The sequence below is a fragment of the Ammodytes marinus genome (genome assembly GCF_949987685.1).
Source record: "Ammodytes marinus genome assembly, chromosome: 2".
Lineage (NCBI taxonomy): Eukaryota > Metazoa > Chordata > Actinopteri > Uranoscopiformes > Ammodytidae > Ammodytes > Ammodytes marinus.
The window spans coordinates 14,902,566-14,922,259 of NC_137231.1; the positions used below are offsets into that span (position 1 = coordinate 14,902,566).

General features: G+C 43.8%; 1 protein-coding gene across 1 annotated transcript in view; it reads left to right on the forward strand.

The window, feature by feature from the left end:
• Positions 1-19,694, forward strand: part of arb2a (ARB2 cotranscriptional regulator A) — a 269,788-nt gene that overhangs the window by 88,585 nt on the left and 161,509 nt on the right. Inside the window, exons 9-10 of the mRNA XM_080047168.1 lie at positions 7,610-7,726; positions 16,064-16,148. Coding sequence (XP_079903294.1) covers positions 7,610-7,726; positions 16,064-16,148 — 202 coding nt within the window. The remainder of the gene's footprint in view (positions 1-7,609; positions 7,727-16,063; positions 16,149-19,694) is intronic.

Genomic DNA, 19,694 nt, shown 5'->3' on the forward strand with positions numbered 1-19,694 from the left:
CACCGTGAGGGAAAATATTGAGGTTAGGTTTCTATTTTACAGCATTGCCGGAGGGTTGGGAGAAAGACAAGGAAGAAGCACATTCAGAGTGTGTGTGAGAGAGAGAGAGAGAGAGAGAGAGTGAGGGAGAGGAAAGGCAAGTGGAGGGACGTTGTGGCCTAAAGTGTATACAATGCGCAAAAGTAACTTTCTGGTTTCACACTGTAGACTAAATCAGTTAATGTGTCCAGTTGATTTGGGAGCGATGAAGACATTGCCCACCGTACCTTGTGCTGGTTTTTCTTAACTAAGATGTATTTCTAATTAACACAAGACTTTAATTAGTTGCCATTCCGTCATTTTCACTTCGTTAAGGAATGCCGCCTAATTAGAAATTACCATTTGGAGAATTTCTGTAATTGCTGTCGCCAAACAATATATGAACATCCTCCCACTACTAGTGTTATACAACACTTTTGTCCACTTTCTTAACTGTGTCAATATCATTTCAATGTGAACATAATAGGGGCTTTTGGTGATAAAGCGTGAGCAACTTGAGCAAAGACTACTACCTGTATTTTCGCCGTGTTAGAAATGTATATTGAGCTGCTGGGAGTTGATATCATTAACGCTTACCACAGTGCAGATGTTAATTAGAAATTAATCGAATTCTGTTGTCGCAACTATAAAATACTGCGGTATATCTTTGAGCATCTGCTTTGCTTATTCAGTGTTTCAAAGTGATTTCAAAGCAATTCCGTCACAATAAAAGAGTTGTCCATCAAGTGTTTAAGTGGTCGCACTATTATTTTATGAAATATACCGTTAACAGGGAAGATTAGTCTGGATGAAAACTAAATATATCTATTTTTTTTTGGTCAACAGCATTTATTTTGCACCAGGCCGCTTCACTCCCTCTGTCCCATTCTCCCTGCCCTTTCTTTCTCTCTCTCCTCCATCTCTCTCTCCATTGCCTTCTTCCTCTTGTTTTCCATTTGGGCACAAGCGGGACGCGGCGCCCGCTTCCTGGCACGCCGCTCCTCATCCTCTGCCTTTTGTTTCCACCAGTGGACACAACCATTCTCCACTTGTGCTGCGTCAGTAAATATTTATTGGCCTTCCTTTTCCTCACACCGCCCCCACTGATGTTGGTGTGTATCTGTCCTTTGTATATTACGCACACTGTATATACATATATAATTGTGAATAGAATCCTCCCCAACATGTACACAGACACACACCACCTCCCTCCACCACTATGTCCGGTGGTTGTCACTCACACACTTCAACAATGTCTCCCCCCCCCCCCCTTACCCTGTGTCTCCTCCCTCCATCCTCCCTTTCTCTCGCTCTCTTTCTCTCTCTAATTGTCCCTTCATCATTCGCATGTGGCCAAAAAGCCTGGAGAGGAAAAAGGAAAGAGAGGAGGAAGTTATTGCAGTTTTCTCCTGCTCTCTCCCTCTTTACCCCATCGCCACCATCAGAGGTTGTGCACTGGCGTGTCGGAGGGGAAAAAACCCTGCGAGTCAATGCATGTGACCTGAGTGAGAACAAACCTCTGCACACAACGCTGAAAGATGCACACACACACACACACACACACACACACACTCCCTTTCCCTCCCTGGGGGCCTGTGGCCTCGTGCTAGAGAGGGCTTCCTTCCTGCGGTTAAGACAAAGGAAGCTGGGGACCGACGGGACCTGGGACCGCTGCTTCAAAGCCACAGGAAGCGCTGGTGTTGTCTATTTCCTGTGGAGGGTGTTGCATTGTGGGGGGCCAGCTGCCCGTGTTTTCACAGCCAGGGACGAACAGGGACAAGTGTGTGTGTGTGTGTGTGTGTGTGTGTGTGTGTGTGTGTGTGTATGTATACATGTGTCACTGACAGGGTATAGGTGGAGTAGTTAAACACGCTGTACTCCCACTCCTATCCAACCCTTCTGTGACCTGAGATCAGTTACTAGCAATCATACAGTCTTGCGCAGATAGGGAAAAAAAAAAAAAAAGATTGAACACAAATGTCATTGCTAAGGGGAATCCCCCCCAGTCACTGAAAACCAAATCCAGCTGAGGATCATTAACTCAACCACTGTTTATCTTTATCTAAGTCTGTTGTACTAAATTGATTTAAGATAGAGAAACTCCCTGCCAATGCCATCAGTCATCCTTTTATGTTTGTTTTTGCAGCCCCTTGCCACTGTCTTTGCTAAAACTCTATACACATGCTTGCAATGTGTACACGTCTGTGTCTCTGTGTGTGTTTGTGTTTGTGCTCCTGTTCCAATGTTGGCGTGTAAGGATTTATTGGGGTGTATGTGTCAGTGTGTCGGCGCCATGTGTTTTCCAACCTTCCGGTGTGTGTGTGTGCACCCGCGCCGTACATGTTTGTTTGTTTGTTCTGTGTTTTCTGCCCTGGCTTCTCTGATGCTCTCCTCTTACTCTCTGGCAGCAACAGGACAGTTAATCAATCAAATATTTAAGCAGTGCTTCAGTGCTCAGTGGGAAGTCCTAGATTATCTGTGGCTGTTGGCAGTGCACGGCGCAGCCACATTATAAGCCTCGTCGCTGACTGGCATCATCGTGGGGTGCTTCTCTCTCTCTCTCTCTCTCCTCCTCCATTTTGGCCTCGGCTCAGTCTTCCCTCCTTCCCACTAACATTCACATTCATCTTATTTTTATTTCTCACTTATTTTCTGTCATTCTCTCTCTATCCCTTGCTTTCCTTTCTCTTGTTTGCTAGTCTATTCACACACACACACACACACACACACACACACACACACACACACACTCTCTCTCTCTCTCTCTCTTTCTTTCTCTCTCTCTCTCTCTCTCTCTCTCTTTCTGTATAAGTGTGGCTTTTCACAATGACTATCTTGACAGTAAGCAAGGCCCCTTTAAGAGCTCTCATCTTTCTGTATTTGCCTGTTATTTCTCCCTTTATTTATTTATTTTGTATCTTTGTGCATGTGAATTCTATCTAGGGATAAGTCTGCCATGTCTCCCCACGGGGATCTCCATTGTGGATTACCATTCAGTTTTAGCCCAATTATCTAGTGGCTTTTCGCTGCCTTTGACACATAATTATCAAAGGCCTAAATAATTGTCTTTATTATTGCCGGTGTTTAGATGTAGCGTCAGCGGAGAGCGGTTGCGGGGAAGGCAGCGTCACAGGGAGAGGAGCGAAATGAAGTATTTATCTCGGCCAGAGATTAGCTTAGCATGCTGTTAAATGATGTCTGCTCGCTTATTTCAACTCCTCGTCCAGATAAATAAACATGATTAATATGCCCCCACCCCCTCCTTTTCCTTCCTTCATACTGCTCACACCCCACACTTACATATATACACACATCCGTTGCATATCACATTCTATGTCAGTGGCGAATATAAGATTATGAACAACAAAGTCTAGCAATTAGCTGGCTTTGTAGCAGAAAGCAGCTTAAAGCGCTAAACACTGTACTGTGCTGAGGGCCATGTGAGAGGTCAGGTATAAGATACAGGGGTTAGAAAAATGTGTGTGTGTTTGTGTGTGTGTGTGTGTGTGTGTGTGTGTGTGTGTGTGTGTGTGTGTGTGTGTGTGTGTGTGTGTGTGTGTGTGTGTGTGTGTGTGTGTGTGTGTGTGTGTGTGTGTGTGTGTGTGTGTGTGTGTGTGTCTTTGTGTGTGGCTCCGTGTGTGGCTCCGTGTGTGTGTGTGTGTGTGTGTGTTTGATTGGCTCCAAATGTGTGGGGTTTGGCTATTTCATAGAGCTTGTGAAAAGCTGGATTTAGTTGAATTGTGCCAACCAGGGGGTCAATAATCTGTGATGTTTGTGGGTCTCTATGGTAACCAGGCCCTCAACAGAGAACGCTGAAAATAAATGGTTTATGAGGAAGAAATTAGGGGGGTGGGGTGGGGTGGGTTTCTATTAGTTCAATAGTTCATCCAGTTTAAATCTATATGGGGGGTGTTGAACTCAAGTCTGCATCATCAGTTGTGACTCAGCTGTGTTATCCTGCTTCAGAGGAATGTCAATGTAATGTGTAGTTGCTGTTAGTTGAATCCAAATCACAGTGAGTGTGTTTAAAAAAGCACTTGTCACAAAAAGTGGGTTAGGGAATTTATTTTACCCCCTTTTTTTTCTTTTTTTTTTCGCAAACTAAATGATGATGTCAAAGTGGCATTGATAGTTTAACTGATTTGAGCTAATAAGCGTGTAATGGTGCAGACGATCGATGAAGCACATCAGACTGATTCATCTAGATGGGCCGCCTGTTAAAAAGAGGACCCAGGTTATTTTGACTCGTATAAGCGTATAAGCGTCTGCATATGTTTTTAAAGACATTTAAAGCCCACTTGCTTCAGGGATGCTGTTCTGAAGCTGACCCTGTAGTCTGATATCCATGTGAAGTGGGCCAAGGGGAAAAGACAATTTCCCTCAAGGGGGATCCATACAGAATTGATGAATTCTTTGTTTTTGCACATTTGCCTGTCTTCCTCTCATCTGTCTTGGCTGTTCTTCCCAAACCCTTCCCTTTAATCCAAGCATATCCCTGTTGATATCCATTCAGCATCCTCTTATTACCTTCTGCATTTCTACTCCCTTCTCCTAAAAGCTTTAACACACAAGTCCCCCATGTCCAAAATCCATCCCAAACTTTTGCTCTGCCAGCTGCCGAATGTCTCAACATCTTAGTGTTGGTTTGAGCGCAACAAGTATTTCCACATGTTTTCTCTTCTTTTTCTATGTCCGATACAAGAGCGATCACAACAGCTGGCCTGGTCCTTTTGTTAAAGCAGTCTGCGGTTACATAGTGGATTAGCACATTTAACACTCTGGATAAAGATGGCTAACACTAACTCACAGTCGAACACGGTGTAGAAAAATGATAACATGACGAGTCATATGATAAGTGGGCTTACATGGCCTGCCCACTTGGGAACATGTGGCTTTATTGGTTTGCCCTGATTTGTAAGTCAACCTTGAGTTTCAGCCACCTCGCAGAAGACACAGACATGACTAGATGGTGCTTTCAACATGCAGCTAACCACAGTTGTCATTGTGGCTCGTAAAACATGGTTCCCAGTGGTGTCAAAATCCTTGTGGTTTAGGGCCACACTGCATAGATCACTTCCTCCTAGAGTCATTATTTGTCAACCTATTACCCCAACTGTTACCACAGCCAAACATGTGTGTGTATAGGCACTGCGGCAATGGGAGCTGTCAAAGGAGTGATTGATATAGCCAGTGTTGGGAGATGGAGTTCTTTGGTCTTTAATCTTCGGTTGAGGCGTCATCAGGAAGACATACTTTGTTTGGTCAGAGTTGCTGATTTATTTTCCCTCCTCATTTCAGCAAATATACAACAGTGTGTGTATCTTTGAATAGCAAAACAAAGTGAGAGCTGAGCGCAAACGTTGGTAAGGGTAGGGCATAGAAAAAAAGTACTTTTTACTTGTTTTTTTTCAAACCAATAAGAATTTGCAAACAAGAACTTGCTTTTGCCAACTGAAAAGCATACAGGGTTGCTCAAAGTAATCATTTTTAATTTGCTGCTTGAGGATTTCCCAAGTCTCTGTATCCAATTTTTTGAAGCTTTTTCTTCTGTCACCTGTATTCTTGTTTTGTCTGTCTATACAACGTTAATTATGTCTAAATACTGAAGTTCGTTATTTACGTTAAGTAAGGCACACATAATGTGCCATTGATGACACTTTGCAAATACAGTTCCGAAATGTATTATAGCTCTGTTACAGCTCAGCATATCCAGTGAACCTACCCATAAAGACGGAAAAAAAGTTGAACTCAGAAGGGGCACGCAATAGGGGCAAGAAGAGAGCTATTTATCCACTTTGAAATGGAAAAAAATGTCACGTTTTCTGCCCAGACATGGCCAATGTTTTTGACTGGTTTGAAGTCATGTGCTTAGCGTTTTCCATGGGCAGTCAGTCCACTGCCCTCTGTTTCCTGGCCTCTGCTAGCAGCCCTTATACTCAGGGACTGGCCCGTTTGGCTAGCCCCAGAAAACAGGACCTTGACTGACACCTCCAGTTTTAAAAGGTTGACTTTGGTACTCCCACGGGCCCAGTTCTGCCAGAGGAAAGCTTTTCAACCAAGCGTGGATGAGGGTGGAGTAGAGAGAGGAGTGTGTGTGTGTGTGTGTGTGTGTGTGTGTGTGTGTGTGTGTGTGTGTGTGTGTGTGTGTGTGTGTGTGTGTGTATGATTTTGTGGGAGCGAGCGAATGTGTCTGTGCGTATATGTGCAGTGTCTGTCTTTTGTTGTCTATCTTTAAATTTTTGCACTTTTCTATGCTTACGGTTGTACCTCCCCACTCAGTCTGCTCTATCCCTGGTAAAGACGCTCCAGTGGGAGCCTTATCAGCTGTATGAGTCCTTAGGGTTCTTAATAGATTCTATTTATCTCTATACTTTCCCATTTTAATTTGTCTGGGAAAAGAAGGATGTATTGAAATGCCCAACGTAATGTTTGATGTTACAACAAGTCAGCCAGAGCTGGCAGGCTGTAGATGTCCAGTGATATCTGTAAATGTCTTTATGATGTGTGATTGCTCCAGCCTTAGAGAGTCAGACTCAAATTCATATTGCTATGCCTTCTTAAATCTTCTATGCCTGTCCAAGGCATTTCTTTGTATTCAAGCCTGAACCTTAACATTAATAGATGCCATGCCCATAAGTCCAGTAGAATGGGACACTGAAGTTTTCCCCTCCTAGATGACACATAAGATGAAGCTTTAATGTAGTTACAAATGTGTGTGTTTTTTTTACGGCCTTAGTACTACGTGTAGATGAACAGGAATCACCACACTTACTGCTATTCTCTGCTCAGCTCTGTGCCCATTCCCAGTCCACCAGTCTTTTTTTCCCCCAGCTCACTAAAAAGTATACATATAGTAGGTGAATGTTAACCTATTGTTGCAAGTCCTGTTCTCCTTTCTTCCTGTTTTATCTTAAAGCAAAGCAGAGTGAAACAGCTCACTCCCCAGGCCTGGCTGGCTGCAGTACTCCTTGGGGTGGGGACTATGGCGGTGTGGGGAAGTCTATTGTAGTGCGGTTAACAAGTTCTTTGTGTGACATTTTCCCTGGCGCTGACATTCAGAGGGGAATAGGAAGACGGGTCTGTGGACACCACATTGTCTGTGACATGTGAAGGGAAAGGGTATTAAGAATGGGGGCTGAGGTATCTCAAAACGTGTACAGGGAAGGGCATATGCAGAGAACGTGACAAGGACACTGCTACGGTGGAACTGGCCTTTCATATTTCACTTTTAGAACATTATGCTCTACATCAGGGTGGAATCTGTAAGCTGTCCACTGGGCCTGTAGGGCTACCATAGCCCAACAAGTAGGTGTGTCTGTTCAACAGCAAAGAAAACCTGTATTTGGAAAGTATCTACTGGCACAATTGCCAAATAATAACAACACAAATACTAATAATAGCGATAATAGTATTCAGATATTTTCAATCAAAAACATAATTTAAAACGTGTTTTTTTTAACATCTTTTATATGACATATTTTATAGTGTAAGGTCTCAATGCTGTTTAAAATGTCTGAAGCACTCCACAGTGAATGGCATTGCTGCCAGAGAGACTAACTAAAACATTTGATTTCCTTTGTTTTGTTGCCAGATGAATCAGAGGGAGATGCAAGTGAAGAACAGAGTGTGCGCTGTGGCTCTGACTGACTCGGCTCATAACATCTGGCTACAGGAGACCAGCAAAGGCACACAGGACTGGATGCAAGAGGTAAAAGAAGCACACACACACACACACACACACACACACACACACACACACACACACACGCGCACGCACGCTCCAATACCCAAACACTTACTGAAGGAAAACAAAGACTGCTGCAAACTGTACAGGGCTACATTCCTGAGCTCCCTATTCTCATCATGTAAATTCACATGAGCGGTGAGCTGAGGTTTCTCCCTGCACAACCCCACCGACCTACACAGGTATCCCTGACCAGGAGCTAGCCTAAGAAGTCATAGAGAACCATTGTTTACGTGTTTTCTCTGTCTTTTTCTTCCCGGGTGCAGGTCAATGAATAACTAAGACGGTTAACCCTTGGTTGTGTGTGTGTGTGTGTGTGTGTGTGTGTGTGTGTGTGTGTGTGTGTGTGTGTGTGTGTGTGTGTGTGTGCGACTGGACATTCATACAGTATGTGCATGGATGCGTGTGTTTACTCGCACACGTTGGTAAGAGTGTGAGATAGAGTGCACTTGCTGCGCATGTTTGCCAGCATTTGCGTTAGCTTCATTTTAGCACCTGCCCTTTCTGGTGTGACCTCTACGCCACACACAGCACCTGGGCTCACTCAGTATGCACATACAGATGAGGACCGTCCAAGACCAGAGCTGCAAGAGAGCCAGAGATGCAAATGTCATGCGCGCTCTCTCTCTCTCAGACACACACACACACACACACACACACACACACGCACGCACGCCCGCCCACCTGCCCCCACACACACAAACACAATCCCTTTATCCGTAATACATTCTTCTTTTTTTATATCCCTTGCCTTTTGTTTTTGCTATTTCTGTCATCTCCGACTCCTTGTGTGTCTTTGGTTTGTGTACTCAAGTGTGTGTTACTTGTCTGTTTATGTGTGTACGTTCGTTTTTCAAGTGGTGGGGATTCAAGGTTGCACTGGCCCCCTTCTCCTTGTCTGATGTTTCCTATTTTTGATTCATCTAAGGGATGTTCGGGACAAAGCATAATTGGAATGTTAAGTGATTTTCTATTTGTGATGATTACCCAGAACAATAAATCTGAAATAACCTTCTTTGTCCAGTCAGATGTATAGGGGACAGGCAAGGATTCACGCTGTCTCGTACTCATTAACCCCCGGTCCTTTTAAGGCTGGATTTAGAGGAGAGCCTGCCTAATTAAATGGAAAAGTTAAAGGGAAAGTTTCTAAAAAAAGGAAACATTGGCACACCTATGCTATGCCCTTCTCGATGATATAACAAATAAAAAACACAAATGAAATGGACAAGTATACAACTATATATTATTTTTATCATTAGAGATTTACATAATCTCGATTTTTTTCTGCTTCTTTTTCTTAAAAATTTATTTTTCCTTTGCCTTTACAGTACAGTTTTGAGCTCAATAGTCCCAAAAAGCACTAATTACTTGTTGCTTATTACAAAGCAAAGTGTATACTCTATGTACTTCTCACAGGGACCATTGCATTCATTATTCATATCATTACATCAGCTTTATTCAACAACAACATGAATGTGTTTTATGTCCTGAAACCTGAATTAAGTGAATGATCAGAAAAATTTTAACTGATAGAAAAATTAACACATACTGTTTTTAACTCAAAAGGGTCATTGCTCAGTATTGAGATATACATTCTACTTTTAATTTGTTTATATCTTATTGATATTGAGGGGTACATTAAAAAACTAGTGTCATACTCAAATTCAGTATTTCATCACATCACTGGCTTCAGTGCATGGTTGGCAGTGCTGGTTAACAAGCCCCGGGGTCAATTTGAGGACTGAGGTGAATCCAAAATTTAATCTGTCCCAGTCATTTATATTAGGAACCAATCCTGACTATGTGCAGTGGTTCTACCTAAAGGTCAAAGTCGGTTTGGGTTCCATCCAATATGCTAATCCCATGGCTGCAGGCTAATCTATGGGTTTCTATCCTTGGCTCAATTTCCTTATGTTTGGCTTTGAATGATCACGCAATCTACAAGTACATGCAATTGTGGGTGCAGAGCGAAACGTAAACACATGAGCACACACAATCCCTGACACTCGAAGTATATAATGCTCCTTTTTAAAGGACATCTATATCAATCACCCATGCACAGCTGGATCTTGAACGTAGACAGCACTTGCACCACACACACACACACACACACACACACACACACACACACACACACACACACACACACACACACACAAAGAGGCAGGGCAGCCCCAGCAGGTGCTGCACATCACAAATGGAAGCTAACATTAAAACTGAATAATGCCCCCAGGTGGTGTATAAATATGGGTGCCCATATGAGGGTGCGTGTGAGACCGGTGCACCCCAGCAGTGCACTGCTCTGGACAGAGATAATTCCCTCCCTCCGGGGTTCGAGAGGTCACTGGACGGTGGGATGGAGCGATGAGAAGAGGAGAGTAACAGAGAGAGGGAGAAAGGATTTAGAGATCAGCGCCTGCTGGGCTAGGCTATGTAGGCCAAATGGGTCAGGCGAGGGGCAACATACGCCAGTGCTAGAAGACAAAATACAGAGGGAAGGTGAATGAAAAGAAAAGAGGGACAGTATAAGCAGGGGCAGAGATAGAAAGACTCATCCACTGGCTCAGACAGAAAAAGAAAAAGAAACAGGCAAAGAAATAAAGTATGAGAAACGTTCAATTATTTAAATCCCAGCGACTGCCGTGGAGAAAGGCACAGGGTAGAGCTGTGGAAAAGAAAAACAAAAAAGACAGGTAGGATATGAATGGAGTGAATACCGAAGGAGGAGAGGAGATGAAGAGATGTACGTGGAGATAGATGAGTAGCATAGTGGGGAGATATGAGTGAAAGAGAGAAATGCGAATGATGGTGTACAGCTGGCAGCCTGTCACAGTCTCCAAGGTGTCTCCTGTCACTGTGCTGGCCTGCTGTCACACTCTAGTGGTCTGCCCAGAGCACACACACACACACACACACACACACACACACACACACACACACACACACACACACACACACACACACACACACACACACACACACACACACACACACACACACACACACACACACACACACACACACACACACACACACACACACACACACACACACAGAGTACACTACGGTCATGAATAAACCATCCTAATCCATAGAGATTATACAGCAACTGGAGGAGGTGGGAGAGAAACAGACAGAGAGAGAGGGAGCAAAAAATTGATACTCAGGACTACTTTCTGAGAAGTTAGGTTGCAGGCTGTCATGTGTGTTATGGTTTAGGAGACTTTGGTACACTGAGCACATAGTTTCTCATGAGACTCAGTCCTGTGTGCTTTCAGAAGGAAGAGGTGAAGAAAACTGTTTTAAGATTGAAAAGAGCCAATTGTATACAAATATATACAAACAAAACATATTTTCTGTATCTCTATGACAGTTTCTTAGAAGAAACAACAAGATTTGTATTGTAACTTATGTGTCACCTTCATTATAGAATTATTTATATTGTACTTGCATTGTGAAAAGTTTGTAGTTTGTTTTCAGGTACATTAATGTAGGCTTTGGAAGATATAGGGAGTATGCATCCCCTCCTGTGCCACTTACTGTGAAGGGGATATGGACACCTATAAGAGACCTATTTGGTCTTGGTGAAGGCTCCATTAGATCACCCTGCCATCAGCCGAGTGCAGTGTTTTGTGTCCATTACTCTCTGAATGTGTGCGTGCATGTGTGTGTGTGTGTTTACGTGAAAGAAGCAGGCTGGCCTCCACTCTTGACTCGCAGAAGGCAGCAGGTGGTGGCTCACACACACACACACACACACACACACACACACACACACACACACACACAAACTATACACATAACAAGGAAGGCTTAAAAGCATCTCTCAGAGGTAGAGGGATGTCATCAGACCTGCTTGTCATTTACACCCTCAGAGCACACTATTGGTTTAATGGCTAGCTTTAGCACTTATAGCATTAGCCTCAAATTCACAACTTTAAATGATCTTTAAGAACCCTGTTTCACCATAATTTCTTCCCCTGGTTATACATGGGGGAGGGGGAGGGGGAGGCACTGTGTTAAATCGTGTCCTTCTGTGTATTCACGTGGGTACATGACTGTGCATATGCAGCAGAAATCCAAACACACACAGAGATGCACAGAGCAGCAGAGGAGTCAAATCTGTTTACATGTTTGCTTCTCTGTCTGCCTTTAGTTCAGTGGCGCCATTGATCGGCGGACGAGTAGCTTGAAGTGATGATGCTTTGTGTCAGAGGCAGCCGATGTGATGTGCCATCCTTTTGTCACATCGCCCTTCTCTAATCCCAGCCAGCAGGCCTTGCCTTTATGTGACTGCTGTTCTGCCTGCGGTCTCCCACAGCACTGGGGCTGTGTGCTGTGTATGTGTGTGTGTGTGTGCGTGTGTGCATTTATGCAAGAGTTTCGTTGCACATGTGTGTTGTTGCCTTGACAAATCTATTCAAACTCCGGCCTCCCTGCCTCCATTGGTGGTGATGGTGGAGGTGAAGGGGGAGGGAGGAGGGCTCTTTGAAAGACTCCCCTCCTTCCCCTAGCATCCAGCCGCCTTCAGCCCAGCGCTCCACAGCCCAGCTGACATCTTGCTTGAGACAGACTGAATGAATTAAAGGAGATACAATGAGACACTTGATGTAGCAGTCAAGGAGCCCCACTGCTTCTGTGCCGCTCCACACCGCGCTGCCCTCAAGCCCATGGCTCAGAGGAGATAGAGCACATCTAGGGCAAACGCAAAAGGATCTAAAAATACACAATATGCCACTGTTTACCAAGATGACTTGTCATCGTCCCCCAACACTAAACAACCCCCTCCTCCTCCACTCCATTCCCCCTCATCTCTCCGCCGATCCTTCTTCAACCTCTTTGGCTCCTCTTATGCTTTACCACATAACAACTTCAAGCACTTTTGATTGACAGGGCGGAATAAGTTAGATACAGAGGGGGGAGTAAGGACATTTCTACAATTTAAGAGAGGAGACTTAGTTTGTACATCTGTTGATTTGTATTTATATTGATTGGATATGATTGGATCACACGTGCATAACTTTAGTTTAAAAACTGACCTTGTTGTACAAAACTGAATTTTGTTTACTCGTTCAGATTTGCTAAGGATTTGCAAACATGGACCAGCTGTTTGATCATCATCTCTGTAAATTAGTTTTCTTTTAAGCTTACAGCAAATAAATCTCTTACGTGTCAAGCAGACAGCCACTAGAGAAATTTCCTTTGACTTAGCTGCAGAAACTTACATTGACAAAAATCAAACTGGGCATCCAGTATATTCATTGTCCCTCTGTACCTTACCATATTCATACAGACAAACGTCAACACATCTGGGAGAAGGGTGTGTGTGTGTGTGGAGGGGGTTTACTTAGGGAATGATAGCTTTGTAAATAACTACTTAGCAAAGAACAACTTTGATGTTTTCCAGTCAGGATTTCGACAACACCACAGCACTGAGACTGCTCTTGTTAAGGTCCTCAACATCCATTTAAACACAGACATTGGCAAAAGTTCTGTCTTAGTTTTACTGGATCTCAGTGCCGCTTTTGACACAGTTGACCACAGCATATTACTAGATCGACTAGCAAACTGGGTTGGACTTTCTGGAACTGTACTAAGCTGGTTTGAATCCTACTTAAAGGATAGAGACTACTATGTGTCAATAGGCAATTTCACATCTGAGCGGACAAATATTGAATGCGGAGTCCCCCAAGGTTCCATTCTTGGGCCTCTTCTGTTTAACATCTACATGCTCCCACTAGCTCAGATTATAAATAAGAACAAATTTTGCTACCATAATTATGCAGACGACACACACATTTACATAACCATATTACCAGGAGACTACAGTCCGATACAGGCACTGAGTAAGTGCATTGAACAAATCAATGATTGGATGTGCCAACATTTCCTTCAATTAAACAACGACAAAACTGAAGTAATTGTCTTTGGTGCCAAAGATGAACAATTAAAAGTCAGCGCACAGCTTACATCGGTTATGTTAGAAACTACACCCCAAGCCAGAAATATTGGTGTTGTCGTAGACTCTGACTTGAATTTCAAGAAACACATTAAATCAATTAATAAATCAGCCTACTACCACCTAAAAAACATATCAAGAATTAAAGGGCTTATGTCTCAGCAAGATTTAGAAAAACTTATCCATGCATTTATCTTTAGTAGACTTGACTACTGTAACAGTGTCCTTGCTGGCCTTCCAAAAAAAATCTATCAGACAGCTTCAGCTAATTCAGAACGCTGCTGCTCGAGTCCTCACTAGGACCAAAAAAGTGGATCACATTACCCCAGTTCTGAGGTCTTTACACTGGCTTCCAGTCACTCAAATAATTGATTTCAAAATACTGATGTTGGTTTATAAAGCACTAAATGGTTTAGGGCCAAAATACATTACTGATATGCTGATACGTTATGAACCGTCCAGAGCCCTTAGGTCGTCTGGGACAGGTCTACTTACAGTCCCTAGAGTTAGGACTAAACAAGGAGAAGCACCTTTTAGTTATTATGCACCAAAAATCCGGAACAAACTCCCAGAAAACTTGAGATCTGCTGCAACTCTCAGTTCTTTTAAATCGAGTCTGAAGACTTTTTTGTTTCCATTTTAACCTGCAATTTTTATTTTATTTGCTTCTTTTATTCACTTTTAAATGTTTTATAATGTGTTTTATGTATTCTAATCTTGCCTCTGTAAAGCACTTTGAGTGGCCTTGTGTCTGAATTGTGCTATATAAATAAACTTGCCTTGCCTTGCCTTATAGCTGTGATGTGACCCTGGATGTTTGCATGCATGTAGTATGTGTCTTTTGGAAGGGGTTGAAATGGGAGAAGTTAGAATTGTCTATTCACTCCCTCCTCTTTTCAGGGGCTTGGGAGTTAGGGTTGCTGAGGGCAAAAATGTGAAAGCAAGTATGCGTGTGTGTGTGTGTGTGTGTGTGTGTGTGTTTGAGGCTGAAGGGTTCACAACACTGCACATCTTTGAGGGAGACCCCCCGCAATGCAATCACAGACCCACACACACACACCAGCACATATGTACACACACACACACACACACACACACACACACACACACACACACACACACAGACACTCTCACACTCACACACCCACACACACACAAGAGCCTGCACGGCACTGTAATGACTGTCAGGGGGCCAGGGTGAAAGTAAACAAGGGCAGATAAGCAGTGATTCAGAAGGACGCCAGCTGCACATTCTAATCTCTTTACATTTCTCTTTCTTCTATTGAACTTTTATCTTATCTGGGGGGAACGTCTTCTCCAGGCATTCCTTCTCAGCCTCCCTCTCTGTCCCTCTCTACCCTTTGCCTTGTTTTTGTACTAACCTCACAGCAACAGCATACCAATCCACATAGCACGGTCAAACAGGGAAAACACACTTTGATATGTTGTCATATGACGACCCAGTGAATAAAAAACTCAAAGCAACGGGGGTTTTGGAGCATGGCACACTGATACATTTAAATGTTATTTTATATTATGTTTAAACCATTATATGTATGAAATAACCCCAATAGGAAGCAAGAGGGAGTGCCACACAGACAGGAAGAAAAATGGATAAAGAGGTCTTCTCCTCTTTCTGACAGTAGAGTTGTCAACCACAGGGGGTTTGAGAGGACTAGGGGCGTTTGCAGGGGGGTTATGGGTCAGCAAACTGGGCAGACACCCTCCCCCCAGGGCAACCAACCACTGATACACCATGGTAGAAGGCCTCAGCTCTCCACCACAAACAAACGCCTAGCTGTCTGAGCAACATGTCACAAAGCTTTTAATTGCGTGTTCCCTGTCTCTCCCTCTTTCTCTCCCCCCCCCCATCTCGCTCAGCCTTACACATACACACACACATACACACACGCACGCACACACAAACACACACACACACACACCTTTCTCCCACTTACTGCCTCTCCCCGTGTCCTCCACACCTGTCCCCCTTTTCTTTGTCTCCCTCTCCCTGCCCATTTGCCGCTCTTTTCTCTCAGTTTTTTTCTCCACTTTTCTCTTTCAATTTATTTTTTATTTCTATTTCAATTAAACTTGCTATATTTCTATAATGTAAAAAAGAAAAACCAATACTTCTGAGGCATCCAGATGAAAAAAATGTTTTAACATCAAATTCCTTCCCTTATTACATTTCCTTCTTTGTGTTTGTGGGAAGTAATATTAATAATAATAAGTCATATTTGGCGGATGCTGGTTGCCACATTCATTTCCCGTGTATACAAGTAGTCTATGTGACATTTTTCTTTTTCAATTGTCAAACTCTTGTTTTCCTCTCCCTACAGCACTGCTGTAACTGGGTATCTAGTCCGGAATCCCTGGACACGCCATTGGATCCGATGCTGCCAGACTGCCCGCGAGTCTCTGCAGGTATACAACAAACTCCAACAGTGATAATGATATTACTCAGTATCTACTTACACGGCATTAATCTAAGAACGCTTTCAGTTTCCATATACAATGAGTGTTAGAAGAATTTGACTTGATTCATTTCAAGGAAGTTAACTAGGCTAGTACTGGCAGAAACACTATAGGTTGAAATGGAACAGAGCTTCACGTCGAGGCAACTGGTGATTTTTTTTTTACAGACAAGGGTATGGTGAAAAAAGAAAAGGCCGGTTTTTAGGTGGTCACAGTTGTCAGTACAGTAGTGGATACAATATACCAACTTGGTATTGCCAAAATAAGGGATGTGCCAGTGCCTTTAAAATAATTTATTGTATATCAAAAATATCCATACATTTCAGATGTGCATAATACAAGCATTTTCCTTAGGGTTTGTAACTGTGGTGTCCATCAGTGGTGTAAGGCAGTTCGCCTGTACAGATTATCAGGGTTCAGTTAGAGCAGTGTTGACGGTAAATTGAGTATTTGTTTTTGTGTGTGTGTGTGTGTCTGTGCGCATATGTGCCTGTGTGTGTGTGTGCCTGTGCGCATATGTGCCTGTGTGTGTGTGTGTGTGTGTTTGTGTGTGTGTGTGTGTTTGCGTGAACATTCTTGTGGGTGTTGGGCAGATAGGAGGTCTTAGTAAAGCCTGATTGAGAGGGATCATTTGTCGGAGAGACAGAGAAACTGAAGCAGTGGTGGCAGATTATCTTCAAACACAAAAACAATACACGACGCAAAAACACAGGCTTGCTCGCACATGCTACCGAAATGTGCCGTTTGATTTTTCTCCTTTTTCTATTTCGGTCTGCTCTGATGCAACCTCTCTTTTCTTTTTCATCACCATCGTATTCTGTCTCTTCTCTTCATTAATCCTCTCCTGTGGTGTTTGGCTTTCTGTCCCTGTGCCCTCTCTCACTGTGGTTGACTGGCCCTGATGACGTCACAGGGGCCATCATGAGAATGTGTCCTTAATGTAGGATTAGGGATGAAAGCTGTAATCCTCAACATGACCGTTGATAAGAGTGATGATTGCAGTGATGTTTGAAGAGTGACACACAAATGGTTGCATGCAAGCCAAGCCAAGGCATGCACACACACGCACACACACACACACACACACACACACACACACACACACACACACACACACACATACATGGATAAACAAAAGGTAGGTCAAGCCCTTAAAACAGGAAATAATATATTCCTCATAAGTATCAGTAAAGCATCTGTTTTTACTTTGTGTGAGTATGCTTAAGCACAGATTGTTACATGTTTGCACACATACAAACACACATGAGCTGTCACGGCATTTGCTTCGTTACTCGTTTCTTTCTACCATCGCTCTGGAGGTTCTGGTTTGAGATGTAATTCTCCTCACAGCCCCTTCGGTGACATCTTGGTGAATGTATTGGTCATCTTTACACATGCTCCACATGTCGGTGAATATATCTCTTATACTGTTATCTCATCTCAGCCACTGAAAACACCATGTTCCACCACGGTGCTGTGTGGGTGGGTGGCCTTAAGATCTACCAGTGAATCAGCTCCTTGAAATGTCATCTAGCCTTCAATACAAAAACCCATACTGTATTTCATGTTCAAATGTCAATTTATTTTGCTACCTTGACGTTTTATTTCGCTTCTTTACTGGACTGCTGTCGGTAAAAAAAAAACTGCGACCTTTGAGCAAAGATATTGAGGTCGACTTATTTTCTGAACCCGTTGGCATGCCTGACATTGTCCTAACTCAGACCTGTTTGACCCAGCGTCCCTCTGTATGTGTGCTCTATTGACTTGCCGCTCTATTGACTTTTCGCTACTTTAACCGCGCTGAATAGATCTGAGTCTGTGGCCTGTTAACAGAGCTGCCAACTCTTGCTTGTATCTGGTCTTTTGGTGGCAGCTTCTGATGTCAAAGGTTGCTATCGGTCGTCTTTGTGTCCTTGGCAGCCTTTGCAGGTCCACAGGCAGCAGCCATTGTGGTGAGAGTCACAGCGGAGCAACAGAGGTGAAGCAGGGTGGAGAGAGAATGTTGAGGGAAGGCTGTCAGGGCATCGGGCCCAGCACTTCAATCAACTAGCATGCAGTTCCAAACAGCCACCTCTTCTGCTACCCTGACTTCTGTTGGCCGTGTTGCTATGGTATGCTACGGAGTTTGTGTGTGTGTGTGTGTGTGTGTGTGTGTGTGTGTGTGTGTGTGTGTGTGTGTGTGTGTGTGTGTGTGTGTGTGTGTGTGTGTGTGTGTGTGTGTGTGTGTGTGTGTGTGTGTGTGTGTGTGTGTGTGTGTGTGTGTGTGTGTGTGTGTGTGTGTGTGTGTGTGTGTGTGTGTGTGTGTGTGTGTGTGTGTGTGTGTGTGTGTGTGTGTGTGTGTGTGTGTGTGTGTGTGTGTGTGCGTGCGTGGGTGCGTGGGTGTGGCAAGTGAGGCCATTTTGTCCGGTTCTCACTTTGGGACAGGCCTTTAAAAGGCTGTTTGATGGTTAACACACGGTTTTAAGGCTCAGGTATGAATTAGGTTTAGGTTCATGTTAGAGTAAAGTTTGCGGTTAGGCATTTAGTTTTGATGGTAAGGGTTCGGGTAAGGGGCTAGCTAGGGAATGCATTATGTCAATTAGTGTTCTCACAAGTATAGCTGTACAAACGTGTGTGTGTGTGTGTGTGTGTCTAGCTAGGGTTAATCAGGGTTGACCATTGAGTTTTTCAGCAACACAGAATGGACGGGTGAACACTTGCTGTCATGCATGCACACAGGCGCATGCACATACTGTATGCAGATAAACACATCCCAGTGTGAACCACCACTGCTCTTGTGTGGAGCCAGACTGAGCCAGGCCCCGGGGCGACTCGTCTGCTGTGAGGAATGGCACCTGATCACACACACACAAATTAAGATGTCTGAAAGCTAAAAAAAAAAAAAAAGAGTATTGGACGTGTGCTTGAATATGGGCTCTGCTGGGACTGGTCAGGCAGCATGACGGGGAAGAACGGGGCTGAAGGACGAGTCTAGCCATTGCTCTTTTTCTACTTCTGTTCTTCTCTCCTTTATCATCTTCTCTTTCTGACCTTCTCCGTACATCTCCCCTTCCCTTCTTCTGCTTGAGTTGGTGCCTTCCACGCTGGTATAGGCTCTTGGCAGAAGGAGGTAGTAGGGAGAAGTGCAGGCCGAGCTTGTCAGTTGTCTGTGAAGCAATGCCGGTTATACCAGCATGGCAATCCCCCAGAGAGGGAGGGAGAATAACACATGGCCGGGGGAGTCCGCTAACGTCTCCCATGTCTTGTTTTAAATGTGATAAAAACCTGGACCCGTTCCCTTCACATTTAACTGGCTAGATTCCCTACCTTTCATTACACATTTCTTTTGACTTTGTCTTTTCCTTTCACTACATTCCTTTTTTTTCGTCTCACACAAATAATTTGTTCCATCAAGAAGGTCATTGCTCTGGCGTTTGGCAGTGGCCTGGCACACTAGCAACGTTTTATCAGGAGTTTATGTTAGGAGCACGCCAAACACAGGCTAAATATGCAGAT